The 26,441-nt window shown below is 44.2% G+C and overlaps 1 protein-coding gene across 2 annotated transcripts; it reads right to left on the bottom strand.

Annotated features, from left to right (window-relative positions):
• Positions 1–2,907: 2,907 nt before the first annotated feature.
• Positions 2,908–25,445, bottom strand: LOC138605550 (RNA-binding protein Musashi homolog 1-like). Of its 2 annotated transcripts, XM_069677885.1 has the most exons (14): positions 25,345–25,445; positions 24,800–24,840; positions 23,996–24,077; positions 23,780–23,864; positions 15,824–15,865; positions 15,255–15,347; positions 8,849–8,897; positions 8,130–8,212; positions 7,910–8,027; positions 6,355–6,435; positions 5,817–5,873; positions 4,185–4,244; positions 3,769–3,923; positions 2,908–3,660 (listed from the first exon to the last, which is right to left on the bottom strand). In XM_069677885.1, exons 1-14 carry the CDS (start codon positions 25,407–25,409, stop codon positions 3,619–3,621), a joined length of 1,053 nt encoding a protein of 350 aa, XP_069533986.1. In that variant the 5' UTR covers positions 25,410–25,445; the 3' UTR covers positions 2,908–3,618. The 2 variants fall into 2 exon arrangements, with proteins under 2 accessions (XP_069533986.1, XP_069533987.1); XM_069677886.1 differs by lacking the exon at positions 24,800–24,840 and having other exon boundaries at positions 25,345–25,428.
• Positions 25,446–26,441: the final 996 nt, after the last annotated feature.

Raw genomic sequence — 26,441 nt, 5'->3', positions numbered from 1 at the left:
GAACTGGATATACAATGCTCAGAGATTGTAAACCTGTTTTGAACTCCCACGGGTCACTAAAAAACAAACTGAAACCTAGTGTAAACTATCAGGCCCACAGGTCACACAGGGTCAGGAAAGAACCAGTGAGGACAAAAAGTTGTTTAGGGCCCAAAATATAAGTTATTTGAAGCCTTTAGTGACTCTAAAAATTGTGTCTTTAAATTGACTTTGACGGTAAATTATTGTGAGTAGAAAAATAATCCTACAAGCGCCTGCAATGAGCACGTGAGCAACAGAACTGGACCACGGAGCAATGGAAGAAGGCGGCCTGGTCTGATGAATCAAGGTTTCTTTTACATCATGTGGATGGCCAGGCGCGTGTGCGTCACTTACCTGGGGAAGACATGGCACTAGGATGCACTAGGGGAAGAAGGCAAGCTGCCATTCACTTGGATATTACTTTGACACATACCACCGACCTAAACATTTTTGCAGACCAAGAACACCCCTTCATCGAAACTGTATTCCCTAATGGCAGTGGCCTCTATCAGCAGGATTATGCATCCTGCCACACTGCAAACATTGTTCAGGAATGGTTTGAGGACTTCGAGTTCAAGGTGTTGACTTGGCCTCCAAATTCCCCAGATCTCAATCCAATCGAGCATCTGTGGGATGTGCTGGACAAACAAGTCCGATCCATGGAGGCCCCACCTCGCAACGTACAGGACTTAAAGGATCTGCTGCTAACGTCTTGGTGCCAGATACCTCGGCACACCTTCAGAGGTCTAGTGGAGTCCATGCCCACGGGTCAGGGCTATTTTGGCAGCAAAAGGGGGACCTACACAATATTAGCTCATAATGTTATAGCTGTATGTAATGTAAACTAACAAAATATACATTTGTTAAGCTTATATCCTCGTCCTCACTGAGATTCCGCTTTGCCTTTCGCTCAAATTCTACAATTAACATGCACATTGTACATTTTGACATTAAAGTTGTCCCTTCCTTAACTTCCACCTCTCATCAGTGCCAGAATCACATGCATTGTAGAGATTAAATCATAATGTTGTTACATTTTTGCAGCACAACCTGCAGAAAAACATCATAGCATGTGACTGTATAGTTTATGCAGCTGCCTGGAGTCCATGGGAAATGACAGCTTTGCAGCACTTGGATCTTGCATTCAAAGGGGCTTTTGTGGGGGTGCCTTCTTTAATTCTTCCACTTGAGGTCGCCAAACTCCAAAATGTTCACATAATAATACTTTTAAGTTGCATTTATTTAGATTTTTTAGGTTACCTTAGCTCTTAAGATAAGATGCTATTAATGGTTCAGCTGTCTGACAACAGGGTGACTGTGTATAATAAAAAAAGCAATAAAAGCAATCAGATTCAAATGCTTTAGAATAATTTATTAGGATTTTAAAATTGAAATTATCAGAAAAATAAAACAAGGAAAAAGAAAAGCATTGCTGTAAAGCTTGGCGGGGGACATCCCAAATCTTAAACTTTAACTGAGCTCATGTAGAGCTACAAGCTCCACCCAAAGCATTGGCCCTTTTCCTTACATCAACACAACAAAAGACATCATTAAAATCAATATACAAGGGGAACAAGATCTCAAAACAGAAAAATATAGTTTCTTTTTTTCTGAAAATAAGTCTTAATGCCGCAGAATTATCCACACGTCGTCTGCTATTACCAATAATAGTACTATTTTCATTTGTAAGGTAAAAAATAACTTATTGCTTTATTGTAAGTTAAAAAGTTACAGTGTTGGTGTCCAGCAGTAGTTTTATGTCGTGTCCCGGGCGCTCTGACAGAGGAGCTGCTGGCTGGATCAGGAAGTTTTCTGCTGGGCTGAACATCAAACAGGCTGCAGCAAGAAGAGGCTGAACAAACACGCTTCTTGTTTTTGCAAGTGTTGAGTTTGTTCCAGCTTTTTGACTTGTCCTGCCAGCCAGTGTCGCCTGTATGAGGTCCTGTGTCAGAGCCGACCGGGAGCGAGACCCTGTTCCATTTGTGGTTCCCTGCCCACACCCCCTGTGTTCACCACTACACGGAGCAGCAACTGTTTATTAACAATAACATGTCGTTCCAGAGGAGCACAAATTTGTGAGAACTAAATCTGAAATGGGCGGGAGGCAGGGGAGAGGAGCCGAAATGGAACAGGGCGATCTTTTTTTTTCAGTACCGAAAAAACGGCAATCGAAATGCTCCTTCGTTGCCAAAAAGTAGTTCCATATTACACCTTGATGTATGCGCACAAACACTCACTCATACACACTCAGACGCGATCACATGCACCTTCAATAGTGAGAAGAGGACAGAACATGATTGTGATGTTTTCTACAATTGCTTCTCTGAGAATGTCCTTCATTTGTTTTCACGGTGGCGAAACACCGCATAAAAGAATTTTTTCTAAAAGAAAACAATAAAACAAAAACATTAAGAAGTGAAACCGCGCAAAAAAATATATATAATATTTTCAAAAAAGAGGAAGTCAAGTCAAACTCCCGAGCCCGCAAACCCCTGATTTCTCCTGTTTGTGAGTCATCATCGTCTTATTGTTTTCATGAAGATGCAGAAATCTGGTTCAACAATGGGTTTAAAATGAAAAAGTCAAAGCTGCTTTTTCAAGAAGAAAAGCGAACAAAATGACGACTTTGTAACAAAACTGTGATTTAACTCAACGAATTTGCCAAACGAAACTTCTGGAAGTTTTGTTGCTGCGCTGACGTCACTGTCTCCGGAGCGGACTGGCCAAAAGCGTACACATAAACCATTATGCATACTGATAAATGACATCCAGTCAAAATGCTGTTAACCCTTCCCAAACCAACCAATGACATGCCAGCCGGTTCAGTAACCCCTCCACCCCCCTCCCCCACTCACCCCAACGTCTATGTACAATATCTTACAGGAAGACATAAAAACATTGCTTTAAAACCAATTACAGAATAAAATACCTTACAGATTATCATTATTATGTCAATATTAATAACAATATTACAAAGGTTTTGTTTTTTAAAGACTACCAAAATATACATTTTAGTTGTTTTTTTTCATGTTTCCGTGATGCTCGAGTTAAAAAAAGGACTTTGTCGGATTTGTTCTTCCTTTGTTAAAAATGTTTCTTTTTTCTGTCAAAGACCCACCTCGCACGGCTTTTTCTCTCTCTGTTCACATCAGTAACAGCTGTGAGGGATTTCATCATGAAGCGACATATCACATTGAAATAAAATAATAATCATAATAAAAAAAAAAAAGCTCAAAATAGTCCTCTGTGTCTTTGTCAAAGACGACAAATGTTTCCTCAGAGACTTTTTTTTTTTGCAGTTCTTTTCTCTCAGCTTCAAAAGAAAATAATGGATAAAGAGGGGGTCTAGTTATTAGACTACATGAGGACAAAAAGAGGAGAGACGGGGACGTTATGTTGAAGTGAGATTAGTACAGCAAAAAACAGAGTTCAGGATTTAAAAAGATATTCAGTCGGTGGGTGGAGCCACAGGGAGCCATGAGATCCCGGTAGAGCCTGTGGTCGGCCAATCAGGTTTTGCCATCAGTGGGCAGCCAGCGTTCTGATTGGCTCGTCAGCAGAGGAGAAGCCCTCCCGTCTTCAGTGACCTGAGTCTTCTCAGTGGTAGCCGTTAGTGAACGCAGTAGCAATCAGAGGACCCTGAGGATACAAGACGGGATACGCTTTCTATGAGCTTTGTTAAGAATACGTGCACTCATGCATGCATTGAAGTGTGTGTGTGCGTCTGTGGGGGTGTGTGTGACCTACCCCTAGTCCGTGGCCGAACCCTGTGCTGGGGGCGGGGCTAGCTGCGCTGATGTAGCTGCTGACTCCTGAGTCCTGATTGGCTGCAGCATACAAGTCAGCCATTGGTCCAGGGCTGCTGGTTCCCAGGAAACCAGCTGTGCGTGAAGGGGTGGAGCCTGAGAGACAGAGGAGAGGAGTCAGGCTTAGACACTAGAGGGCTTCACACACACACACACACACACACACACACACACACACACACACACACAGAGGTCTAAAAATATACTTGTATTTGTCCAGGCAGGACACTCTACACACACTCTACCTAAGGGAAAAATATGCCATTCTTTTTGTCCTAGCACGTCTCTCTCTCTCGCACACACACACACACACACACACACATGCACGCACACATGGACACGTGCATACACACATACCTCTAACTACTGCTGCTGCTGCGGCTGCTGCCATTGGTCCATACGCAGTCAGGGGAATGGCTGAGGGATATAAACAAACCAGATTATCGCACAGCTGACAGATATTATGGATCGCTCATATCACAATGTGAGTAACGATTTACAGCTCGGTGTCGGCTGACTCAACATCTGCTCGAACATCTGCCATCGGATTTAAACCCACCTGGTGGACGGGGTAAAATCCCCCCAAAATATGCACCCAACATATATCCTCTAGTAAAATGTGACCTTTGACCCTTAAATACACAACAGAATAATGCTCCCGGTATAAACAAGGAGGACGACAATTTTAAGCAAAGATGCAGGTGCAACTGAGTGCCTCTAGATGGCAGCTTGGAGGCTGAGCTGCAGGAGCTGCTTGGTGATGCAGGGGTCGTATTCAAAAAAACATCCTCCATCTAAAATTAGCTCCTAACTGAAAGTAATAAAAATGAAGGGTGGGTGGGGTCTTAACTTCAGGACTCCTTAATCTTTGGTGTAAGAGCAATATACGAAGACCTTTAGGATAAACATAAAGTACTGTTAGAGGCAGAGCAGAAGAGTCCTGAGTCAGTAAAAACCTGCTCACTTCATTTGATCAAATTTTATACATATTGGATTATTATTTCCTTTGTATTTTATCTTAAATAATAAACTGTTATAGTAAGCCTGCCTCTTGTCTTAGCCGCTAAGAGCAAAGTTAACAAGAATTCCTTTAACCTTTGTGAGGAGCTCTAAAGGAAACTAGTCAGCAACTGTTAGCACCGTTCAAATGGACTCTTAGTGATAAATACAGTCACAGGATTCACAGTTTAAAGATGATATCTCGAAGATTACAGTTTCGTTCTCTTTGGCGGCACCTAATAGCGATAAACAGTCATTTTGGAAGGACACTTCCCAATTTAATCAGACGTCTACGGTTGGCTCCCTTTGTTACGGTTGTAACTCTTGATTTTCCTCGCTGACAGTCGCTTTCCTTTTTAGACTGTTTGCCTTCATCTGAGTGTCGAATTTGTTTCTTTTTCTTTGGATTTTCACTTATTTTTGAAGTTGTATCTGTAGTCAACGATCTTTTCTTTGTTTGTTCAGCCATAGTAGATTACTGTTTACTCGCAACACTTGCAGAGACCAGAAAAGCAGCCGCTTAGCTCCGCCTACCCTCTCTGGCAGACCAATCACTGATGAGTGATGGAAAACGCATCACTAACTGGGCGCCGCTTGTGATTTTTTCCGTGAATGTCGCCACAGACGCCCAGTCCATAATACTATTTACTGCAAATGCAAAGGCTTTCATCAGTGGGCCATAGGCTCCATCACCATTGTGTTACCTCATTCGGCGATAGACAGTGACTTAACATTTATTTATATTAAAATCTTCGAGATTATTACTTTATAAAAAATGCATTTTGCAAGTTTGACTGAAATAATTTGCTTCCATTGCATTGCATTATGTAATGCTGTATTGTGTTTTATCACCAAAGTAAAGTTCTAGTAAACAAGTCGGTTAACATGAAATTGAAAGGAACAGGTTGACATCTGGTGACACTGATTCGCTGTCCTTCCAGCAGTTTGCCTCTGTGCTGCTGAATAGTTTTTTGTCTGGGTGCCACTGACCTGCCAGCTCAGGGGGGTGGGATGATGTCAGGAGGGGGGTCCTCTCTAAATGGAATTCTAGAAACAGAGAAGGTCAAGAGAGAGCGCTTTGTAAATACAGTCACCATCCACCGGACACACTACAAAGCCACATACACAGAGACATTTGGCCACAGCGGAGCAGAAATAATACAAAAATCTACAGAGAGGACGGACAGGAAGGTGGGAGCTGAGGAAGAGGAGGGGCGACGCAGCCAAATGAAAGGGGGTTACATAAGTAGATAAAATAAACACAGAAGGATATACGGAGGAAAGAGGCAGATTTAAGACTTAAGGGGGTATTTTAGAGGAGGAGGACAGACAGGAAGAGTTTAAAAATCACAGTCATGAATCTACAAGCAGCGAGGGACGCTGCTGAAAATAAGACGCCACAAAGTGTGTGTGTGTGCGTGTATTTGCACTCATGATCCTAGTGCATGCCGCGACCTTTGACCCCCTTCCTCTCCCTGTTAGAAGACCTTCAGGGAGGGAATTAAATGTTACATGTACATGGACTCACCTGGGAATTGATAAGTGTAACCAGGAGCGATTCCAGAGTAGCTGCGGCTTGTGTAGGTAGCAGTCTGGAAGCCTGGGTAGCCTGTCAGAAACATAAATATACACACGTTTATCTAACTTGGCTGCTTGAATACATAAAACAACATAAAAAAAAGAATCCTTATTAAATAAGACAAGTTTTGTGAATATGTCTCTGCTGCTATTCCGGCTAAAGAGGAATAACACATGAGCAAAACCCACATCATAATCCACATCTGCAGCCATTACTGAGATTATAAGGGCCTCCGTACAGTATGTCTTATGTCCAGTAGAGGGCGCTACACAATCACAAATTACACATACTGTAGCTCTCAGTTTGTTTTCTCAATGAGAATCCTTTCAAACCATATTTTACTCCAGTGTGTGAAAATCATTTGCCCTTCAGAGTATGACCTCTAAATCTGCAATCTTAACAGTTTTTGTAAAGGTGACGTGTGAGGGAGAATCAGCTGGCAGAATGATATCAAGACATTAAGAGGTCGTTTTTAGTTCAAGTCAATGATTTACTTCAGGATTTCCCTGGTAGAATCAAAAAATGTTACAAGTACGGAGCCATGGAGGACATATTTAACATTGTGCACGTTTAGTTTTGTATCGCAGCATGAAGACAAAGAGCACCAAATTGTTCTGGACTACTGTGAAAGTTGGACATGGGATGTTCAGCATGATGCTAGAAATGATGTGTTCCTTTTGACCCACATTATAATGGAAATCAAATCTTTCTAATGTTGGAAAATACTGTTACAAATCGACTGTTTAGAAGATCCATCCAGTTATTTTACAGATTTTGATTTTAACTTTGTATCATATATATTAAAAATACATCCTTAAATATCCTTAAAGGAGCAACCCGCCCCTGGAAAAAGGCACTGTCAGTCAAAGCTGGTTTTCTCTATAATCAATAGAAGCAATAATATTTGAAATCGGCGCCATAGCTGTAAAGAAGGTTGTACAAACAGCTCGTGGTTTCACCCATTCTACATTCCTACAACACCCAGCGTGCATTGCGCCCCTCCCTCTGAAAGGAACGGCCCAGCGAGAGATGCTGGAGTAAAATACAACTGTTTCGCGTTACAGAATCCGAAATAGGACGAGAATATACCGGTGGATCGTCGAATAAGTCTTCAGGTCTGCAGTCTACATTTCAAACCTGACGATTTTGAACGAGACATGACATCAGAGGCGCGCATCCTAGATTGAGGAAGTGTAGCTTATCGAGCTCCCTGGCACGTTGTACGTCGTCTGACGGAGGTTTTTTCAGGGCCCACTGGAGAAGCGGATAGCGTCCTCCAAAGGCACAGAGTGAATTTTATCCGACCATAGTGGCATTAGCTCCCCATAATAGCATGATAGGACTGAGGTTGAAAATCGGCAAACTGGCCCTTTCAATCACAAGACCTTCTGCTCATGTAGAAACCATTCGAGAGACTTACCATGTATTGGTAGTTTACCTGTATGTACAGGTGCTAATATCTTCCTTAGAAAAGTGTTAAGCTAAAATTGATTTTGGATCTTACCCAGCATGCCGATCCCCAGCATGAAGGCGTCCATCCCATAGGGCATCACTCTGGAGCGTCCTCTGGCTGAGCCTGTCGGCGTCATCACCTCCTTGGGCTGAGCTTTCTTACACTCCACCTAAGGCAACAGGAAACCAGTGTTGGTTAACAAAGCCGGTAAAAATACTGAGATAAAGCAGATCTATATTTAATTATGAAATGTTACTGCTGACATACGTACCATTTTGTTGTTGATCTCATGGAAGTGGATCTCACACACTTTCTCCACCACGTCTTCATTTTCAAAGGTGACAAAGCCGAAGCCTGGAAGACACAAATCAGACTATTACTCCAACACTTTAACCTCTCTGAGTGAAAACATAATTTTCCTTTTTAAAAGTTCTTTACAAAGAGGAAGACAAACCTATATTTCAACATTTAACAAGATACAATATCCAATACTCTGCTCTCCAGGTAACCTATGGGTGGATATAGTGACTCTGACATCACAGTCTGTAACAGGAGGAGCTGCAGAACCAGCCTGCCTGTCAATCATCTGTTCATCCTGGAGGAGCAGGATTGGGAACAGCCCAGATTTACTCTTCTCTACCAATTATCACACCCACTTTCCCTAACTCCACCTCCTCCACCCTGCTCCTTCCCTTCTCCCTTTTTCCCTCACTCGTCTCATTAAGTTACATCCTCGCAGTGCTGACCCTGTACGCTGACCCTCAGCGGGCGCTGCATTGAGTGAAGACAGAGATAAATGAAACGCGGGGAGGTGAGAGCGCCGGAAAGACAAAAGAATATGATTGGAGAAAAAATTCATCTTTTTTTCTCGGAGGTTCACCCGGTGACTTCATCGCGCTGCTTCCTCTTTCATTTCTTGGAGGAGTCCCACTTAATATGTCCACACGCATTACCATAATGTGTGTGTGTATCATAACTGTGCGCACGTACCTCTGTGTCTGTTGGTTGTTTTGTCAAACATGAGCATGGCATCATCGACCTGTGAGAACAAAGCAGAGAATAGATGAGCTTCGACATATTAACACACACACACACACACACACACACACACACACACACACACACACCATTACACAGCATGGGGTGCCATTGTCCCTCTTTAGCATTGGAGTAAGAGGGGAAAACAGATGGAGAGGGTGGAGGGGAGAGAGGGAGGGGTGACAGGTGACAAAGGAGAAAAGAAACAGAAAGAATGAGAGGGGAGAGAAAGGAAGAGAGTGATGGGGAAATGAGGGAGGACGGGGGAGGATGGGGGAGGGTTCACAGTGTATAAAAATAAAATGAAATACAATCTATCAAGGTGAAAATGAAGTGAACGCTGCCGCTTCACGAGGCGCTGGAGGAAATTCTTTCCCATTCTTTGAGTTTCTCACAAACTGCCCTCTCTCTCTCTCTCTCTATTTCTCCCCCCTTTCATTCGTTCACCCTCGCTTGTCTTTCTTTCCCCTCTCCACAAAGTTTACTATTCCCATGGAGACGCTGTAAAGAATTTCAATTAGAAGAACTTGCCCCCCAGTCCACCCCGGCTAATTTCAATGAATAGAATGCAGAGAAAGGAGAAGAAGAGAGGGAGAGTTAGCATGTGACTGAAAAAAAAGGAGAAACTGATGAATAATGGGGAGGGGGTGAGAGAAAAAACATAAAGTTTTTTAGAAAGATGAAAAAAAAAAAATCTGTCATCGAACATTTTTGGATCAGAGAGTGAAGAACAAAGTGAAGCGGGGTCTTTGTCAACACGCTTTTCTTTTATTCTCCTTCTCCCTCCACTTTCTTTTTTGCACTCACTCCACTGCCCTATTCATATTCCTCCTCCTCCTCCCCCTCTTTTCACCCTCTCTCCTCCCCTCCCTCCCTCCCTTACTTGTCCTTCACTGGCAGGAAAGTTAGCAGCTTCTGCTCGAGCTCTGACGGCATGAGGAGGGAGAGAGAGGGAAGCCAAGGCCCGGAAATAACGCTTGTTTTTTCTCTGACGTTTACCGGGGGATTTTTTTTTTTTAAAAAAAGGGTCGCAGGAACTGTCACGAAAATGTGCAACCCTCCTCGAGGAACACGTGGAGTATGACTACATGTCTATTTTCATTAGGCAGCGAGCACTGAAACTCAAACCGGTGTAACATGAGTGGCTTTAGAGGCCTTTAAATGACAAGACCGTCCGATTTCTAACCGTCAACCTCAGATGAGAAACACGTCTCCGAGTCTGACTGAGATTACGTCTGTGCCAAATGATGATCATTTAGAGGATCAGGGCGTCTCTACACCCTCCCCGGCCCTTTTAACTCTCATCCTTGTCACCATATAGCTCACACAAACACATAGAGCACCCCCTCCTCTTTCTGTCCTTCATTCAGATTTTATCTCCCCCCTCCTCTCCTGTCCTCTCGTCTCCCCTCATGCTTTCTACCCTTCCGGTCGTCCAAACTCAATGACACAGCAGCGAGCCAGGGAACAGGACAGTAAGTAGACAGCTGCAAGCCAACATGTTATCATAAGAGTAGAGTTACAAGCACAGCTAGCCCCCTGTTAGCATTAGCATCTATTCTGGAGGATGGTTAGCCCTGTGTTTTTTGAAAGCAGAACAGAGGTGATTTGCTGCACAGTCATGCTAACATGGTCCGCCTCATTGTCCTGCATTGGAGTACAATGGTGTGCCGACTTGAGAAATATTCTGTCACGTGTGTGAGCTTATGCTGTGGTCGCACACCAGCCCCCTGCCCTTGCCAAACCCAATAAGAAGACGATCTCCGATGTCCACTGCCTAGGGTGCTGTAAGACAATCTGATTGGATAGCTGTGGGGGTCTGAGATTGGCTTAGCAGCGGCTCAGTCGCTAACCAGTCAGCACGCATGCATGCGGCGAGTGAAGAGAAAGTTAAGGTCATACTCTCATGAAGTTCTGACATTCTCAGATGTACCAGAAACAAGGCTCGACTGTGATCCTGCATGAAAAATATCCAGCTTTTACTGAAGCGTGCAGCTATTGTCTGAGGAACAAGCGTTTGCTGACAAATCCATTACACTACTTGCGGGATTATGAAAGGTGGCATTCACATTTTTTCCCCCCTTCTGTCTCCTCACATCTCCCTCTTTCATTCTCTCTTTTCGTCTCTCTCTCCGGCCGTCTCTCTCTCTAAACAGGCCAGCAGACAAAGTGTTCAGTCAAGCCTCCTAATCGCCAGCTCACATGGGTGAATGGAGTCCCAACTTTTCCCGTCTGCCCCGTCCATGCTGCATTTTTCATCTTATCCACTCCTTCCTTTCGCTCACTGCTCCGACCTATTCTCTCTTTGATTTCAGAGGAGTTTAAAAGGAGGGGATTTTAATGCTAGTTCTTCGCGTAAGGTGCTTTCAGGAATGCGGCACAGGGAGGCAGGATAAAAAGCGTGGAACCAGGGATTTCCTCTGGATTAAACATAATTGACTGTATGACCAAAATGCCTGAAATGCTAATTATCAAATTACCAAACGGCGTGCCTGATATCCAGCTTTAAACACATTTTTCTGCTTCACACAGACTCTGGTTCAGACTGCGCCAAAAAAAAGAGTTGTTTGAAACTCTTCACCAGGTTGAGGGATAAGAGGACCTTCACCTCAGGACTCAGACTTATTTCCCATACAAACATGTCTGCTGTAGTGTGTATGGCCTGGGGACATTTAGAAACCAGATATGCTAAGTTATGAAATCACACATGAATCAGTCACTGCAGGAATTAACTGTCTTTTTCTGGGATTGTTGCAGACTAAAATACCTGATTTTGCAGGAGCTTTTTTATAAAGTTGCAATGCAAGTTGCAACGTTTTATCAGTTAAATGAATGAAGACTGCAAAAATAGCTGCAACCGTGGTGCATGCTATTAATAACCTTACCAAAAAATAGGCCCTAAAATACAAACACTTTAACTAAACAGGCTTTATTTGCAGACACAACAGTGCACCTGGGAGGTACTCCTTAAAGCGCCGATGTCTTTTTGAAGCTCCATATCATTCAAAATAACAAAAACAAAACATATAAGTTAAAGTGCAGATAAGTGGAGAATTTAATACATGTCTTTGACCTCTCAGTTGGGTCCAAAACACCTGATGTGTCAACCGAGCGGCCATTCCAGTCCAGTCTAATGAAGTTTGTGTAGGTGTGCTCTCAGAAGTGTGCTCCAAAAAAATAAGCGCCGGCCCGTATCAAAGCGCTGCACAAAATGCATAGTGCATTCTGTGTTTTCCTTTGCGAGGCGGTGCCACAGTATGAAAATAAACAGGACACTGAGTCCCACTCCATCCCAACCTGCACCTTGTAACCAGGCTCAGATAATAAACAAGAAATACCTCCCGCTCAGCAGGAATGCACTGTGGGATTGGCGCTATCCACGATCCAGCTTTGGTCTCACGTGTCCAAACAGTCCAAATATTCCCTCATCCTGCGGAGGGAGTGTTGTCTTAGATATGAGTGTGTGTGATCACTGGGGAAAAGTGATTCGCCACAGAGCTGCCATTTTGGAAAACACACTCATGAAAGCATGACACTTGTCACAACACGCACCTTACAGTGATTTAAACACTCTGATGGCCACAGTTGGAATCCAGGTCGACCGGGATCCACGACCCAGAATTAGCAGACATTACTTCAATTTGAGCTAACACCTGAAATACGGTAAAGCCCCAAACATGAGTCAGAGGGCAACTGAGAGGAAACGCAGGCAGACACGAGGCAGAAGGAGGTTTGTGCTGTTAATTTCTTCCAACCCATTAGGCCGACATCCTGAAGCAATGTTCATTTTCAGACTCTTTCCTGCTCTCCGACAGCAGAACACCACATTTAATGTTTGTGACAACTGCAGCTCTGCCTCTGAGTCTTACAGTCTGTGCAAATATATGCAAGCTCGCCTCCCTCCGCAGCCACTGTCACACTTTCCTGCACACACACACACCCTTCTTTTCCATTCATGCAAATACACACTTCTTACACATTTTTTTAAAGGAAACAAAAAACACTGGATTGCAGCAGGACAATAGGCGAAAGCAGGTCACCACAGCAACAAGCTGAGAGGGACTGAGGCAGGGTGTGTGTATGCGGGATGGGAGGGGAGGTGAGGTGGTGATTTTGGGTAAGGTGGTGGGGGGCTGTTACGGGAGCAGCTGTTGCATTTGATTAGTTAATACTGAAGAGCCTGAACTCTTCACACACACACTCCCAAGCCCCCTAAAGTGTATTTAGCTAAAAAGTAACCCAACATTTCACGCATGATGGACGTTTTGATTTATTTACGGCTCGTCAGATTGGTGTTTTTCTCTTAAATACTCACTTTTTCTCCTCACTATCTCAACATTCCTCCTTTTCTCTGCCCTTCAACCCTCCAGAGTCCCCCTCCCTCTCTCTCCATGGGGGGTTGCTTCTTCCCTTTCAGTCCCCCGCCATCTCCCCTCCTCTCCTCCCCTCCTCTCACTGCTTTTTTTTTTTTCTTCCTCTCTCTCCCCGGCCACTCATCTGTCTCCACAGCATGTGTTTGCCTTTCACCAAATTTAATTCAAAGGAGCTGAGCAGGACATATGTAAGAAGCCAGAAACACTGAGATGTGATCGGGAAAAGAGCAAAACAGCCAACAAAAGAGATAAACTAACAAATGAAATAATACTGTGGCCGGCAGAGTACAACATGAATGACCACACAGCATCTCTCTTTCAGTTTTTTGTCTCTTCAGTCCTTGTTTTCTCCTCAGACGTCTGCTGTTTTTCCCTCTGATATTAGGCACATTTCACACTTTGCTGTGCTTCAACCCAAATGAAAAGGGGGAAAGGGATTCAAACAAGAGGAGGAAAGCAAGCTGAAGACATCAAAGTGCAGGGCCAACAGTATGTATAAGGTATAAAAGACACAGCAGTCCTTTTGAGCAGTGAATCCCAACAAGGCGGCCAAGCTAAAGTACTTAGCTTAAGTATTTTGTTAAAATAAATATCCCCATTTTTTTAAAAATGGCACCACATATTGACAGAAGTTTGAACAACTAAACAACACTACTTAGGACCAAGTGTGGGTGACAACTAGTTAGCATTAGTGTAAGAGTAACTTAGCGAAACAGCCAACGTTAGCTAAAAGCTAGTGAATGGAATTGCGAATGAAATAGCTAGCTTAAATTAATAGTTACAATTAGAATGAATGTGGTTAAAGAAGTTAGCTTAAAGTAATGGAAACAGCCAAGACTGGGTGACAACTAGTTAGCGTTAGCGTAAGAGTGAAACAGCTTACGTTAGCTAAAAGCTAGTGAATAGAAAGGTAATTGAAATAGCTAGCTTAAATTAATAGTTAAAGGTAGAATGTAAGTAGTTGAAAAAGTTAGCTTAAAGTAATGGAAACATGGTAGAATTAGCTTACAGGAAATGGCTGAAATATTAAACACTGGAAAATTTAGGAAATAAGAGGATGCTTTAAGCTAATGGACACTCGAAATGCTAACATAAGTTAAGCAGCTTATTGTGAAAAAACCCACTAACACCTGCTATCACCCAGCTTTTTTGCTTAGTCGGAAAGGTTACAACCGGGATTCAGACTCGGGTCAAATGACTCTGCAGTAGACCCGGGTAATTATCGCCTCGGCTCCGATCGGGAACTGATGGGAACACAAAACCTGGGTCGACACGATTATCTCCGTCTTCTTTCCAGTGCGATGCTATGCTCCGTCGCTATGACGCGCCTCCTTGTCATCTCAGCTACAAATTTAGCCCGTCTCCGCCTAAGCAGCGCTCAAATTTCGTTCCAAATTTGTTGTCGCCGAGTTTGTTAAACAGACTGAATGAGTAATAGACACAATAAAGACCTAACCACCGTAACATTTTAACTGGCCTCCATGCTGCATACCAAAGAGTATAATGCAAGTTCTTTGTGCGTATTATTGTTTACTAATCCTGTTTCTGGCACGTTTGTGACATCAGACAGTGACTCAGCAGAAAAGAGACTAGAGAGAGTATACTCCACTGGCAATGGGAAAAGAGACAATCTGCATTTTTTAGCGAGTCTTCCCGGGTCTGAAAAACCTGTGTCAATGCGCTAATTTTGGTGGGAAAGGGATATTAGGGACCTAATTTAAGATTGAATTTTATGAAAAAAATACGGTAGCACGCATTATTTTATCCACTTTAACATAATATTTAGTTTGATAAAATCCAGTTTATAGAAAATTCTGTGTGAGCATGTTTGTAAGATGTTGTTGGGGGTTGTTTTTGAAGAAATACTTAAACAGGCTGTGAGTCTGGCACAAAAGGTTGGGAATCACTTTTCTGCTCTGAAAGACAGGAGCTTATCATTGAGTGTGGTGGTTACAAAATAGATGCCAGATTTGTGTATGGTTTACCTTTCCAAACTGGTCGAAGTAATGCTTCACATCTTCGATGGTGGTATTGACTGACAGTCCTCCGACAAAGATCTTCTTTGTCCTGGTCACCAGCTAGAAACACAGAAGAAAAGGAAGGAGGAATCGTTTACCGCTAATCAAATTAGGCGGGGGGGGGGGGATGACGTTGATAAAGAGACTTTGTGTTTGTTAGTGTTTATCTAATCTCTGAAAGCTCCTCTGAACATTCAACCTATTTCCTTTCAGTGTCTGTTACATTCAGGGCTCAGAGGTGTGCGCGCACACAGGTGAGTATTGTGTGCTGGCATTCGTTTCTGTGTGCTTGGGAGAAAAATTAGTGCGTGTCTTGTGTGCATGTGTGTATGTGTAAGATGTTGGTTGCTGCTGGTTGGGGGTTGGGTGGGGTCAGGGTACAGGGTCACAGGGTCAGGCTGGACAAGTGGATTGCTGCTCCTCTTTGGTCACGTGCCCTGACTCTAATCCCAGCCAACCAGGGCTGAGTGATGAGAGGTGACACATGACAGCATCACTGCTCCTCCTCAGTGTTAACCCCTTCAGGGTGCACTCACCTTAGGCTGAGCCCGGCGGGGGAACGCCACCTTTGGGTCAATCTGTGGGGGAGAGAAGAGTTCAGGTGAGTTATAAAGTGGAAAATGTAGAAGAAGAAGATATTTCACAGTGTTGTGCATAACCAATAACAGAAAAACAGACACAGATAAGAAATTCTCTCAAACATTATGAAGTATGACTTTCATAAAACAAGGTTAAACGTGTTTTCTGAGCTGTGGAAGAGGGCTCTGAGTTTGCAGGGGCCCCAAACAAATATTAAGGTTTGAAAAAGGGTTAAAATGGGGACAAATATTTTTCCTCTCTCTTCTTAGCCTGGGAGGTAAACCTCTCCTTACCCAACATTAAAACGCTGCCGCCCCCGAGCTTAAGTTTCTTTGAGTAAAGACACTAAATCGCTACCTGCTCCGGAAATGTTGTTCAGTGCCTGATCCTGTGCTTGTGCAAACTGAATGTTGCTCTGGGCGCTGATGAATTATCACACTGTTAACTAACTAGAATTAGTTACAACACAGAGCCTCTAAGTCTGGACCCCTCTGAAGGCCTGCAGGTCCAAAAATAGCACGTATGCTAATCTGCCAGTATGTATAGTAGACCCTTGTTTATGCAAGCCCCGAAAAACCCAAACGCACCAGGCGAACAAACAGGAGCAGGGAACAACATACACAGCGAGACGTGAATGTGTACATTAAAACACAACTAAATGCATCTTAGCCACAAACTGGACGGATCAGAGTGCGCCGGGATCCAAAATGAGCATTTAATATCCTGAATACATTTCAGACAGATATATATTTTTATAAATCTCATAAATCCAGACAACCTCCATTTTGGATTAGTCAGATTTGACTGTATCCATATTCCTCCCGAGTGGAATGTCTCAGCACTGGTCAAGGTTACAGATAAAATTAGAAGCAAATGAGTTTTGAATGAGCTGGCCTTTAATAATGCTAAATATGCAAAGCCCGGCCTGGCATTTTAAATTTGCGAGGAATCTCGTGTTATTCTCACTCAAGCCGACGAGAGAGGGATGATTTTAGGTCACAGGACCTTGTAGTGTATTATGGTCTTAGAGTTCCATCTTTGTTCTAATAATTGGATGTGTGAAGCGAAACCCCTTGTGTCTCCCACCGCCGCTATCAGAGGTATTGGATTGATATTGGCAACTAAAAGGAGCCAATCAAATGGCCAGAAATAAGCACTTATCATGTGAATAACACACACACAATACACGGGCGGGCGTTCATTCAATATTCAAGCAATCCTTTCATCTCCTTCCTGTGATAATTCCCCGCTCCTGATGACAAATCTACAGACGAAAATACCCTTCGAGGACCTTTAAGAACCTCAGATTTAACAGTGCTTTCGAGAGCGCAGCGCTGTGTAACTAAGATGCAGCTGCAGCGTCCTTGGAAGGGATTGCAGAAGGACTTTGCACCTTGAAGTGGGGCACAAAGACGAGAGGAGTCGTGTCACCTCCAGCTGGTCTGAGCACAAAGACAAAGGTGACAAGGACACGCGAGGCCACCGGCGACTATCGGCGACAGCAGTGCACTCACAAAAACAATGACAACACAGCGTTTCTTACGGGGCCTGGCTGTGCTTAGTGGGCCAAATGTGACATAAAAGATGTGTGGCTCCCTGTTATATCATTAATAACACATGTTTTTTGTACCACATGCTTTTAATTCTCACAAAAAATAACAACAAATACCATAAAAGACAAGGTCAGATGTAACCATGTACTACAAATCTCCCTGTTTACACTTCGCAGTAGAAGTAGCAGTGCTTGTTCTCCTCAAATTCCCATTTTTCAGGCTATTTATGGCGACAAGCAAACAACAATACAGAAAGCACAGGCTGCATTGACCTCCGAAGCGTAACACAATGACAGAATCACGACTACAGCAGGCTGTAATGGGCCCTGTCTTTATTAAATCTCGTATTGTGCTGTTTTCTTGTAAACGCGGGCAACATGTCCGCTGTTTCCTCCAAACTGGAGGTGCTGAGAGGTAACAGCCTCTCGTGTTCAGGTCAGCCCACCTGCCTTTAACTCTTTTAGCTGAACGAGAGGACAGGTGCTGCCCTGAGGCAAGTGTGAGGCAGAGACACACACAGTGAGATGACAATGACAGCGGTCAGAAAGCAGCGCTTGTGTTTGACACTAGGCTGCAGAAACATAGTGTGTACAGTAAAATATTGTCAGAAAAGATCTTTTTTTACACCTGAAAGACACTCATTTAAGTCTGTTGTTAATCTGTCTTTGTAAGATACATTTCTTATATGATTCTGCTTGAAAACTCCTGTCAAGAGTAAGTGATCAATGTACGCAGATTAAATCACAAAATTTTAATTTGTTAAATTAGGGATGCACAATATTATCGGCAAGTTATCGGAACCTGCAGATTATGGTTTAAAAATGACACATCGGCAGATATGTAATTTTTCTGCCGATATTTTCCTCCGATAAAACGGCGCTTTAATTATGCCTTAATGCTCAATGATGCCCTAAAACATCTTGACGTAATGCTACGACATTAACTCTGCACGAGTGTGCGCGCGCACCGCCTGCACCACGCCTGCACCACGCCTGCACCACGCCTGCACCACGCCTCTTCTGTCAAGCGTGAAGATGGGTGCAAGATGTCTGCGGTATGGCCACTACAATAAGAGTAGGCACGCTTACAGGGGAGACTTGATGTTCTCTGCAATTAGGTGGAAAAAAACGCATCTGTAATATATCGGTATCGAAATCGGCTATCGGCAAAAAGGGTTGGAAAACATCGGCATATTGGATATCGGCAAAAAATCCAATACAGTGCATCCCTATGTTTAACTTGTGGTGTACTTTCTCGAAACCCAGTCACAAACTGTTTAATCATCCAACAGCAGGCGTCTAATTTTATGGCTAATCCTCACCTGACAAATCAAGATGCGTAATCACATCAACAATCTTGTTAATACAATCCAATCAGGGGCATTAGAGAAACAGATACAATGGTGGATAAGTAAGTGTATGATTCTGTATGTCAAGGTAAACATCATGTTGTCAAATTGTAGCTTTAAATGATCAAGAGCTCCTAAAATACATCATTAAGGTTACCAACTAGACTAGGTTAGGCCTAATGCAATATCTGTAGTAGTGCTACTACGGCTACAGTCATGCCATGCTGTTAAAAAAAAAATCATTCCACTCCAGCGAAACAACAGAATATATCTAACATGTAACGTCTACATCTGGCTGTACTCAGAGGAAGGCTGTAATAAATGAAAACTAAAGCATCTATCAGACTGGCGGATTAGCCTCGAGGAAGACAGATAGGCCACAAAGCAAAAAGGAAAAAGACACTTAGCCAGGTCGCTGTGTGCAACACTCAGAAATAGCTCTCCTGTAGCGTGACATTGAGAAGTGGCAATCAGCAGAGGAGGAAATTTAACTTCTCTCGGATAAAGTGAAGAAAAAGAAAGTGGCTCTTCTCAGGCCCGACAGAGAAGAGTTATGACTGAGTGTTGGCGAAACGGTCTGACTAACATCCTGCTTCATGACATCCAACCTCCGCTCTTTCTAGGCAGCAAAGTGACGGCAGAGCCTACGACATGATTTAGGTGGTTTTTAGCTTTTGAAGACTAATCTACGACCAATAGTCACCTCACGTGGCCCAGCGCTTCCACCAGTGTTACAAACTGGAAAACAAAAAAAAATAAAAAATAGAGCGTCAAATCAATAGATAGATAAAGAGGGGGAGAAAGAGTGTGAAAATGAGAAAGCACGGGGAGAAAGAGGAGGCATTCATTTGGAAAACAGAGTCAGCTCATGAGAAAGTGGGCCTGTCCAGTGTAGCGGTGCAGTGGGGCCGTCCCAGCAGGCAGCCCCTCTGATTTCATTAATTAACAGGACAAAGAGTACAAAACAGATGGGCCCGTAGAGGAACTGGGGCTCCCGTGCTACCCCCACAGGCACCAACACACACACACACAGGCACCCACAAACAGAAAGAGCAACACATGTATACAAAGTGGCACATATATGTAATTAAACTGGCAAGAAAACCTTTAAAAAAACACACACGCTAATCCACCCTTTCCGAACTAACAAGTGCAACACAGTCGTATATAGATGTTCAAGCTCTGACACGTTTGCCAACCTGCCAAGACATTCTTGCAACAAAATGGCAAACACCCACGCTGGTAAAAAAGGCACCACAGGCTGCCCCATTATGGCAGAATAATCAATATAAGCTAAACAAAAAGCTATAAACAGAAGAGAGGACAAAAGGGAGTTGGCGTGTCAGTGCGTGCACACAGAGCGAGGGAGAGCGAGACTTGGTTTGGGTTCAGGCCAGCAGGGTCAATCTGCACAGCTGAACAATGGCACAGTAATTAGTTAACGAAGCTCACTAATGAGGAACCCCCCCCCTCTCCCTCAACCAAACCCCACCCTGTCCCTGTAACCCTGCTAGGGTGCCTCCTCGCCAGGGTGGTGGCGTGGTCGTGCACATGTAGCATGGAGAGAGACACCCTGGATCCGCCTTCAGAGCCGGTCCAGGCTTTAACCCGTATCTGAGGCCGTGCACGGACCTCGGAATCCAGTTTGCGTCCTTCAATCCAATTAGTTGCTTTTCAGATCTATACTAATTACAGCACAGGAGCAGGGCCTCCCTCTCCTCTCCTCTCCTCTCCTCCACCTTCTCCATCCCCCCTCTCTCTAGTTTTGTCCACGTCAGCAGTAACGGCTAATCTCCAGTCAGGAGCTAGTGCTAGCATCCAAAGAAACTCTCCGCTAACCAGGTGTTAGAGCGGTAGCCACGCCAGACTGTGGTGCTGCCAAAGGTCCACAGAGGCCTGTGCTAACATATGTTGTTACAGTGCAGGGCCATAAAGGAAAACAGCTACATTAGCACCATGCTGGTTGCTGCTACTGTACCTTCGCAGGCGGTGGTGGAAAAAGCAGCAATTATCACCTACTGTAGCACACGTTGAAAAGGGCATTTCTGTTTAGTTGGCGTAAAAAATGAAGAGTATAAAAAGTATCTTGTCTTTATTGCATATTTTTGCGATTGCCTTCTAAAAAGGTATCACAGATTATCAGTAAAATACATATTTTCTAAGTGCACTTTGAATACGGCTGCAGAAATGAGTTTAAGTGTCACAAAAACAAAACATGCACATTAGTCCATCCCTTATTTGCCTGAATCACTGGAGTGAAATTGTGCTGACAAATTTCGCCCCACGAACCGCATAAATGACCTTTTGACCCCGTCTGAAAACTCTTTGATCTGCACTACAAATAATAGCACAGGAAAATCTAAAAATCCCCCGCACTAATCCGAGTGGATGAGACGTTTCAGAGAATATCTGGCCTGGTCTTTTCTTCTTCTCACAACTGGTTCCAGTAAAGCATCTCCTTTAGAGAAAACAAATACCAGTTGTGCCTTCTTCTCTTTCCAGAGAAACACAACAGCACACCACTGCCCTCGGGCCACACTGTGGCCGAGCAGGAAATCTAACCTCCAACCAAAACAACAACCCCAATAGACCCCGCTCTGAAAAAACAGACAACCTCTCATTTGTTGCGTTTAGAAGCTTGGCCCACAGGTACAGACAGTCGCTACAATAAGTATTTCATTTGTGGATTTTGCTTTCTAAGGGACTGTAAATGTTTAATACCACTCGCAGCCAGTCATATGGACCTTGCACCGGTTAATGTAGTTTACTTCTCACCCTGCGTGTCCTCACACAGCACCCTGTTGCTCTGTTTCATCCCTTTTTATTCACCTTTCTCATCTCTCTCTTTTCTGCTTCAGGCGTCGCAGCGTCTTTGCACACAAACAACCAAACGGCTCGGCATAAAAAAAGAAAACAAAAATCAAGAGTATTCCTCCTCATTCCGGGGAGGAACGTCTTTCTCACATCTCACGCTGATCAAACAACAGCTATCCTCGTCTAACTGTGCAGAGAGAGATGGAGGGAGGGGGGGAGGGAGTCCAGGTGTGAGGAGGACACAAAGTGCACGGAAAATAAATAAATATAGAAAATAGTTCAAATGGAACAGGTGTTACAGAGAGGTCGGCTGCAGAACTGGCTCAAAATAAGTCAAAACAAGAGAGAATTTGACCCACGGTGACCTTAGAGCCGATTGATGTTTTACCAAATATTAAATTATTGAAAAGCCAATTAAATAATTATTTGTAGCTAGAAAAAAAGAGCAAATTTACCCGAAGATAAAGTAGGAATGAGCTGTTTTGCTACCACACACCGTTCTCTAATTTTGCATTAGTGATATTAGCAACAAAAAACGCTCAGCCCTCTCAAATCAAAGAGAAATACAAACACATGGGGGGAAACACATCTCTAATGTCGACAAAATGGCAACCAAACCCCCTGTTTAAACCGCCTGGTTGGTTAAACGGTACCGCGCTTCCCCCGCACACTGCTGCCACAACAACCTGAGCAACCAAAGCAGCGTTTGAGTGGTTCACATCATTATTATTGTTTAGCCTTTAGTGCTGTATTTTGGTTTATAATAGGGCAACGCCTAACCCCACCAGAGGCCTGCCAGGCTGAGCTCCCAATAGCCTCTGCCTCCAAACCAGAGTTCACATCACACAGAAACACACATACACACGGGGGCCTGGCTCTCAGAGACTGTACATAGTTTTAATGGGTAATATGACTCACAGAGTTACACTTAAATGTTTCTTAGAATTGACTTCCAAGTTAAATGAAAAAAAATGATAGATTACTAGCGCTCATTTTGTAATAAAAATATCACACTAACGGAGCACCAAGAGCCAACTTTGCAACTCAATTTAAAACTGCACACAGATAATACCACTCTCACACAGACACAAACTAAGTATATTAAGTCAGGGCTCTGTTACCCAACCGAGAAGAGTGTCTTAAGTTAATGCAAAATAGCTGCGAAGTTGTTATGGAGACATAATTCCCATCAGGCTGTGCAGTTACAGCTTGGTCTCCGGTGGCTGGCGTCACCCCCAGCAACAGGCTTGCTCCAACAACTAACCAACTCTACCTTTCTCCACCCCTGGGCACTGCTGCCTTTCTGTGCCACCGGTTTTCACTCTCAAATGATCCTATTGTGTGTTTATGTGTGTGTGTGTGTACATGTGGTTAGGAGAGGCCACAAGCTGACGAAGACACACCCAGGCCCCACTGCTATAACCAATCTACATGACCAAGACATGAGCGTTCACACATTCATAGATATTTAAATCTGAGTCAGCAGCCTCGTTTCACCCCAAACTACACACCGCAGGGGTTCACACACCTTTAAATGTCACTGCCCTGAATGTGTGTAAATGTGTTTAATATTGTGTGCTCTGGCTTGTATTTGGTAACTGATTTTTCCAATTACCCCACATTTGAATTATCACGTGTCAGTGCTGGTGTAGGAGGGGAAATGACAGAGAAACCTCAGATCACAGTGGTTGTTCAAACAAACCTCAGCATCAATATTTAAATGAAGACTCACTCGGACCTCACAGAACACTTCCTCCCTCTGACATCAGATTGGGAACCACTAACACAACTGTTTCCTTTCCACAAACTTTTTTCTGTCTTCTGCCACGAGAAAACGGTTGCTGTTATTTTCTATGAAGAAAAAAACTTGTGAGCTCTCTGCATAAACCCTTTGAGGGTTTAGCAAGGGGCTCCTACCCCACTCAGGTCCCCAGGTAACCATGGCAATGAAGACCAAGAAAGAACGCTTTCATGTTGGCGCCCTGAACCGGGATTTGGAGGGGAAATGAGCAGAGAGAGAGAGAGAGAGAGAGGGGAGGAGGAGGGGTGCTCCACAACCTACTCCTCAACTTTACAAGCCATACGGTGGGAGGCAAAATGCACCGAGGGGAAGGAAAAAAACATGCAACACAGAAGCCGAATTGGAAAAGTTGCTCAGACTGGCAGCACCCAGCTCCTCGGAGGCAGGAAGGACTCACCGTTTTGGAGTCCAACTCGTGTCTGTTTTGCGCCAAAACCTTCTCAACGCCGGCTTGCTCTGCGTATGTTACAAACCCAAACCCCCTGCAAAAGAAACATAAGCAAATCAGCCATGAAAAATCAGAATGCAAACTCACGACAGTCTCGTGTAAAAGCATGGAAGAGCATGAGGCATCCAGTGATAGGACGGCGGAGCGCACACGCCTCCTTCTTACCTCGACCGCTTGGTAACGGGATCCCGCATCACCATGCACTCCTTCACCTCGCCGAATTTACAGAAGTACTCCTTCAAGCCCTCTGCGAACACAAGCAAAGGATATTACGGTTAAATAACCCCCCAAATAACAGATTTTCCCTACAGGCCTTTGCGAGGTAGCTGGAGAGAGACAATGGGGTCGGGCGGACCACGTTGTGTTAGTGTGTCCCCTCCAGTCCTCTGAGATTGTAGGCTATCTGGCCATTCAGCATAATAGCCCATTAGGCCCTGCGGACCACAAACAAAGCTACACTTGGTGACGATTGCTGTTTTGACACAGCAGCAGCCGGATAATAACACGGGCCATCGCAACAAGAATAAACTGTATTCATGCACCAGCCGGCGCTCATGCCTCTTAAAATAAATGAATGGATTCATCGGAGTGCAACAATAAGGAAAACAACGCACGAGCGCGGGCATCAGTGTGAGCCGAACTTGTGCTTTAACGCTCAATAATCGATGGCTTTCACTAGAAATGCCCTTCTGTGGACTGAAAGCGCAGGAAAAAGCAGACAAAGTGGTTGAATGTGCATGCATTTCCCCATGTTAATCTCCCTGCGTCTCGGCAAGTCTAAATCCTAAGAGCTGATCCTTATTGAATAGGAGGCTTTGATTTAACTATTTACGGTGTTTCTCCTTAACTTCACAGAGCCTCGCGAGTTTTAAGGAAGCGATCTTTAGAGGGAAATGTGTGCAGAAGAAAACAGGAGTAAACAAGAGGCTTTCATTCAGACTTATTAAAGTAGCGTGCGGGACAGCTCACCTTGTGTTGTCTGCCAACTCAGACCCCCGATGAACATTTTGCTGAATGAGAGAAATAGAAGCTGTAAGTCACACAGGATAACACGCGTCTCTCGAGCACAACACAGGCACAGTAAATGGGGGAGACTATGGGGGGAAATATATGTAATATAGCGTCAATAAAGTAAGAAGAAAGCATCGGCCATGTTGCGAAGTCACCAATCGGCCAGTCGGGCCGTTATAATCCCCTAGAGGAGGAGGAAAAAAGGAGAGGATCTTCCAGATGATGGAGGAGAAGTTGCAATGGAGGAAAATGGAGATAAATAAACAAACAGGAGGAAGCAGCGGCGCGTCTGTGTCTTCTCTCCGCTGAGTGAATCCATCCCACACATACAGACACACACACACACATTCGCAGACACACACACACACACACACACACAGCGTGGTTGTCTTTTGTCTCGGCGCGGCTCCTCTCCCGCACTGAACTCAACTAAAGTCCAAGGTGAACTCAAACCGGGCCGAGAGCCGAGCGAAAGCGCGTGCGGGCGGGCTAAAGGCTGTTACCAGGGGTCGTGGGGGGAGTTGTCCGTGCCGGAGGACAGGCTGCTCTGGCTCCCTTCCGTATCCATTCTCTGCTCTCCGCTGCTATATTCCCGCACTGTGAGGCGAGGAGAGGCAGTGAAGCTCCACTGCTGCTGCTGCTGCTGCTCCAGACTCAGGGGCGGGCAGCCGAGGGAGGGAGGGGAGGGGAGAGAGGAGGGGAGAGGGGGGGGAAGGAGAGGTGGGGGTGGGGTGGCTAAAAGGAGGAGGGGTTGAGCGAGGAAACACGCACACATGCATGCATACACGCTCAGAGACAGGCTCCGCCCCCTACCTCGTTTTTCCCGTAGCCTACCCTCGGCCTCGGACCTCCCCCTCCTTCCCCCCTTCTCCCTCCTCCCTCCTGCACGTTGCCTGCCTTTATTCATGCTGCCACTGGCGCTCTCTCTGTAGTGTTTCCCCGCCGTCCTTGTCATTGGTTGATCATAACAGCATGGCCCATTACAGCGTTTTAAATGTTTTGAGATGCACCAGCTTTACTCTCACCAATGCTGGCACAATTTACTGAAAACAGACACAGATCAAGAAATTAAAGCTGAAATAAAAAAATATATTTATCCAGCCATGCAGGACCAGCATTTAAAGCATGCATCTCAAAAACAGATTCTTAATTTATGACCTATACCTCGTCATTTGTTAGTAATTTCTCCCACATGAGGTCAATTCATAGCTGGATTTAAGAAGGAAGCGTAACCAATGGAAAATGATGTCTTCCTGTAGCGCCAGGTTGGGTCTCAGGTGAAATGAGACATCTGTAACCAGGATACTTGCTCCCAGCACATTTAGCCAGACACCAGGTTACATAAAGCAGCAGGTTGGTTATGAAGTCATTCATCACGTAGAGGTCAATGAGGTCGTGCTTTCTGAAGGAGGTTATTTATGTTATGTTGTGATGTAGGTCCGTGTGAGGTATGATGTAATGTGATGGGACCCTATGTGATGAAAAGTGTGATGTCATTTGATGATATATAATGTAATGTGATGTTACCTTATATGATGCTATGTAATGTAATCTTATCTTAAGATGTAGTGTTATGAGAGCTTATATGATATACTTTTAA

The sequence above is a fragment of the Semicossyphus pulcher genome, unplaced genomic scaffold, assembly GCF_022749685.1.
Source record: "Semicossyphus pulcher isolate SPU_LCO1_2020_fin unplaced genomic scaffold, fSemPul1.0.p SCAF_3, whole genome shotgun sequence".
Taxonomy (NCBI): domain Eukaryota; kingdom Metazoa; phylum Chordata; class Actinopteri; order Labriformes; family Labridae; genus Semicossyphus; species Semicossyphus pulcher.
This window is presented reverse-complemented; position numbering and strand designations above follow the sequence as displayed.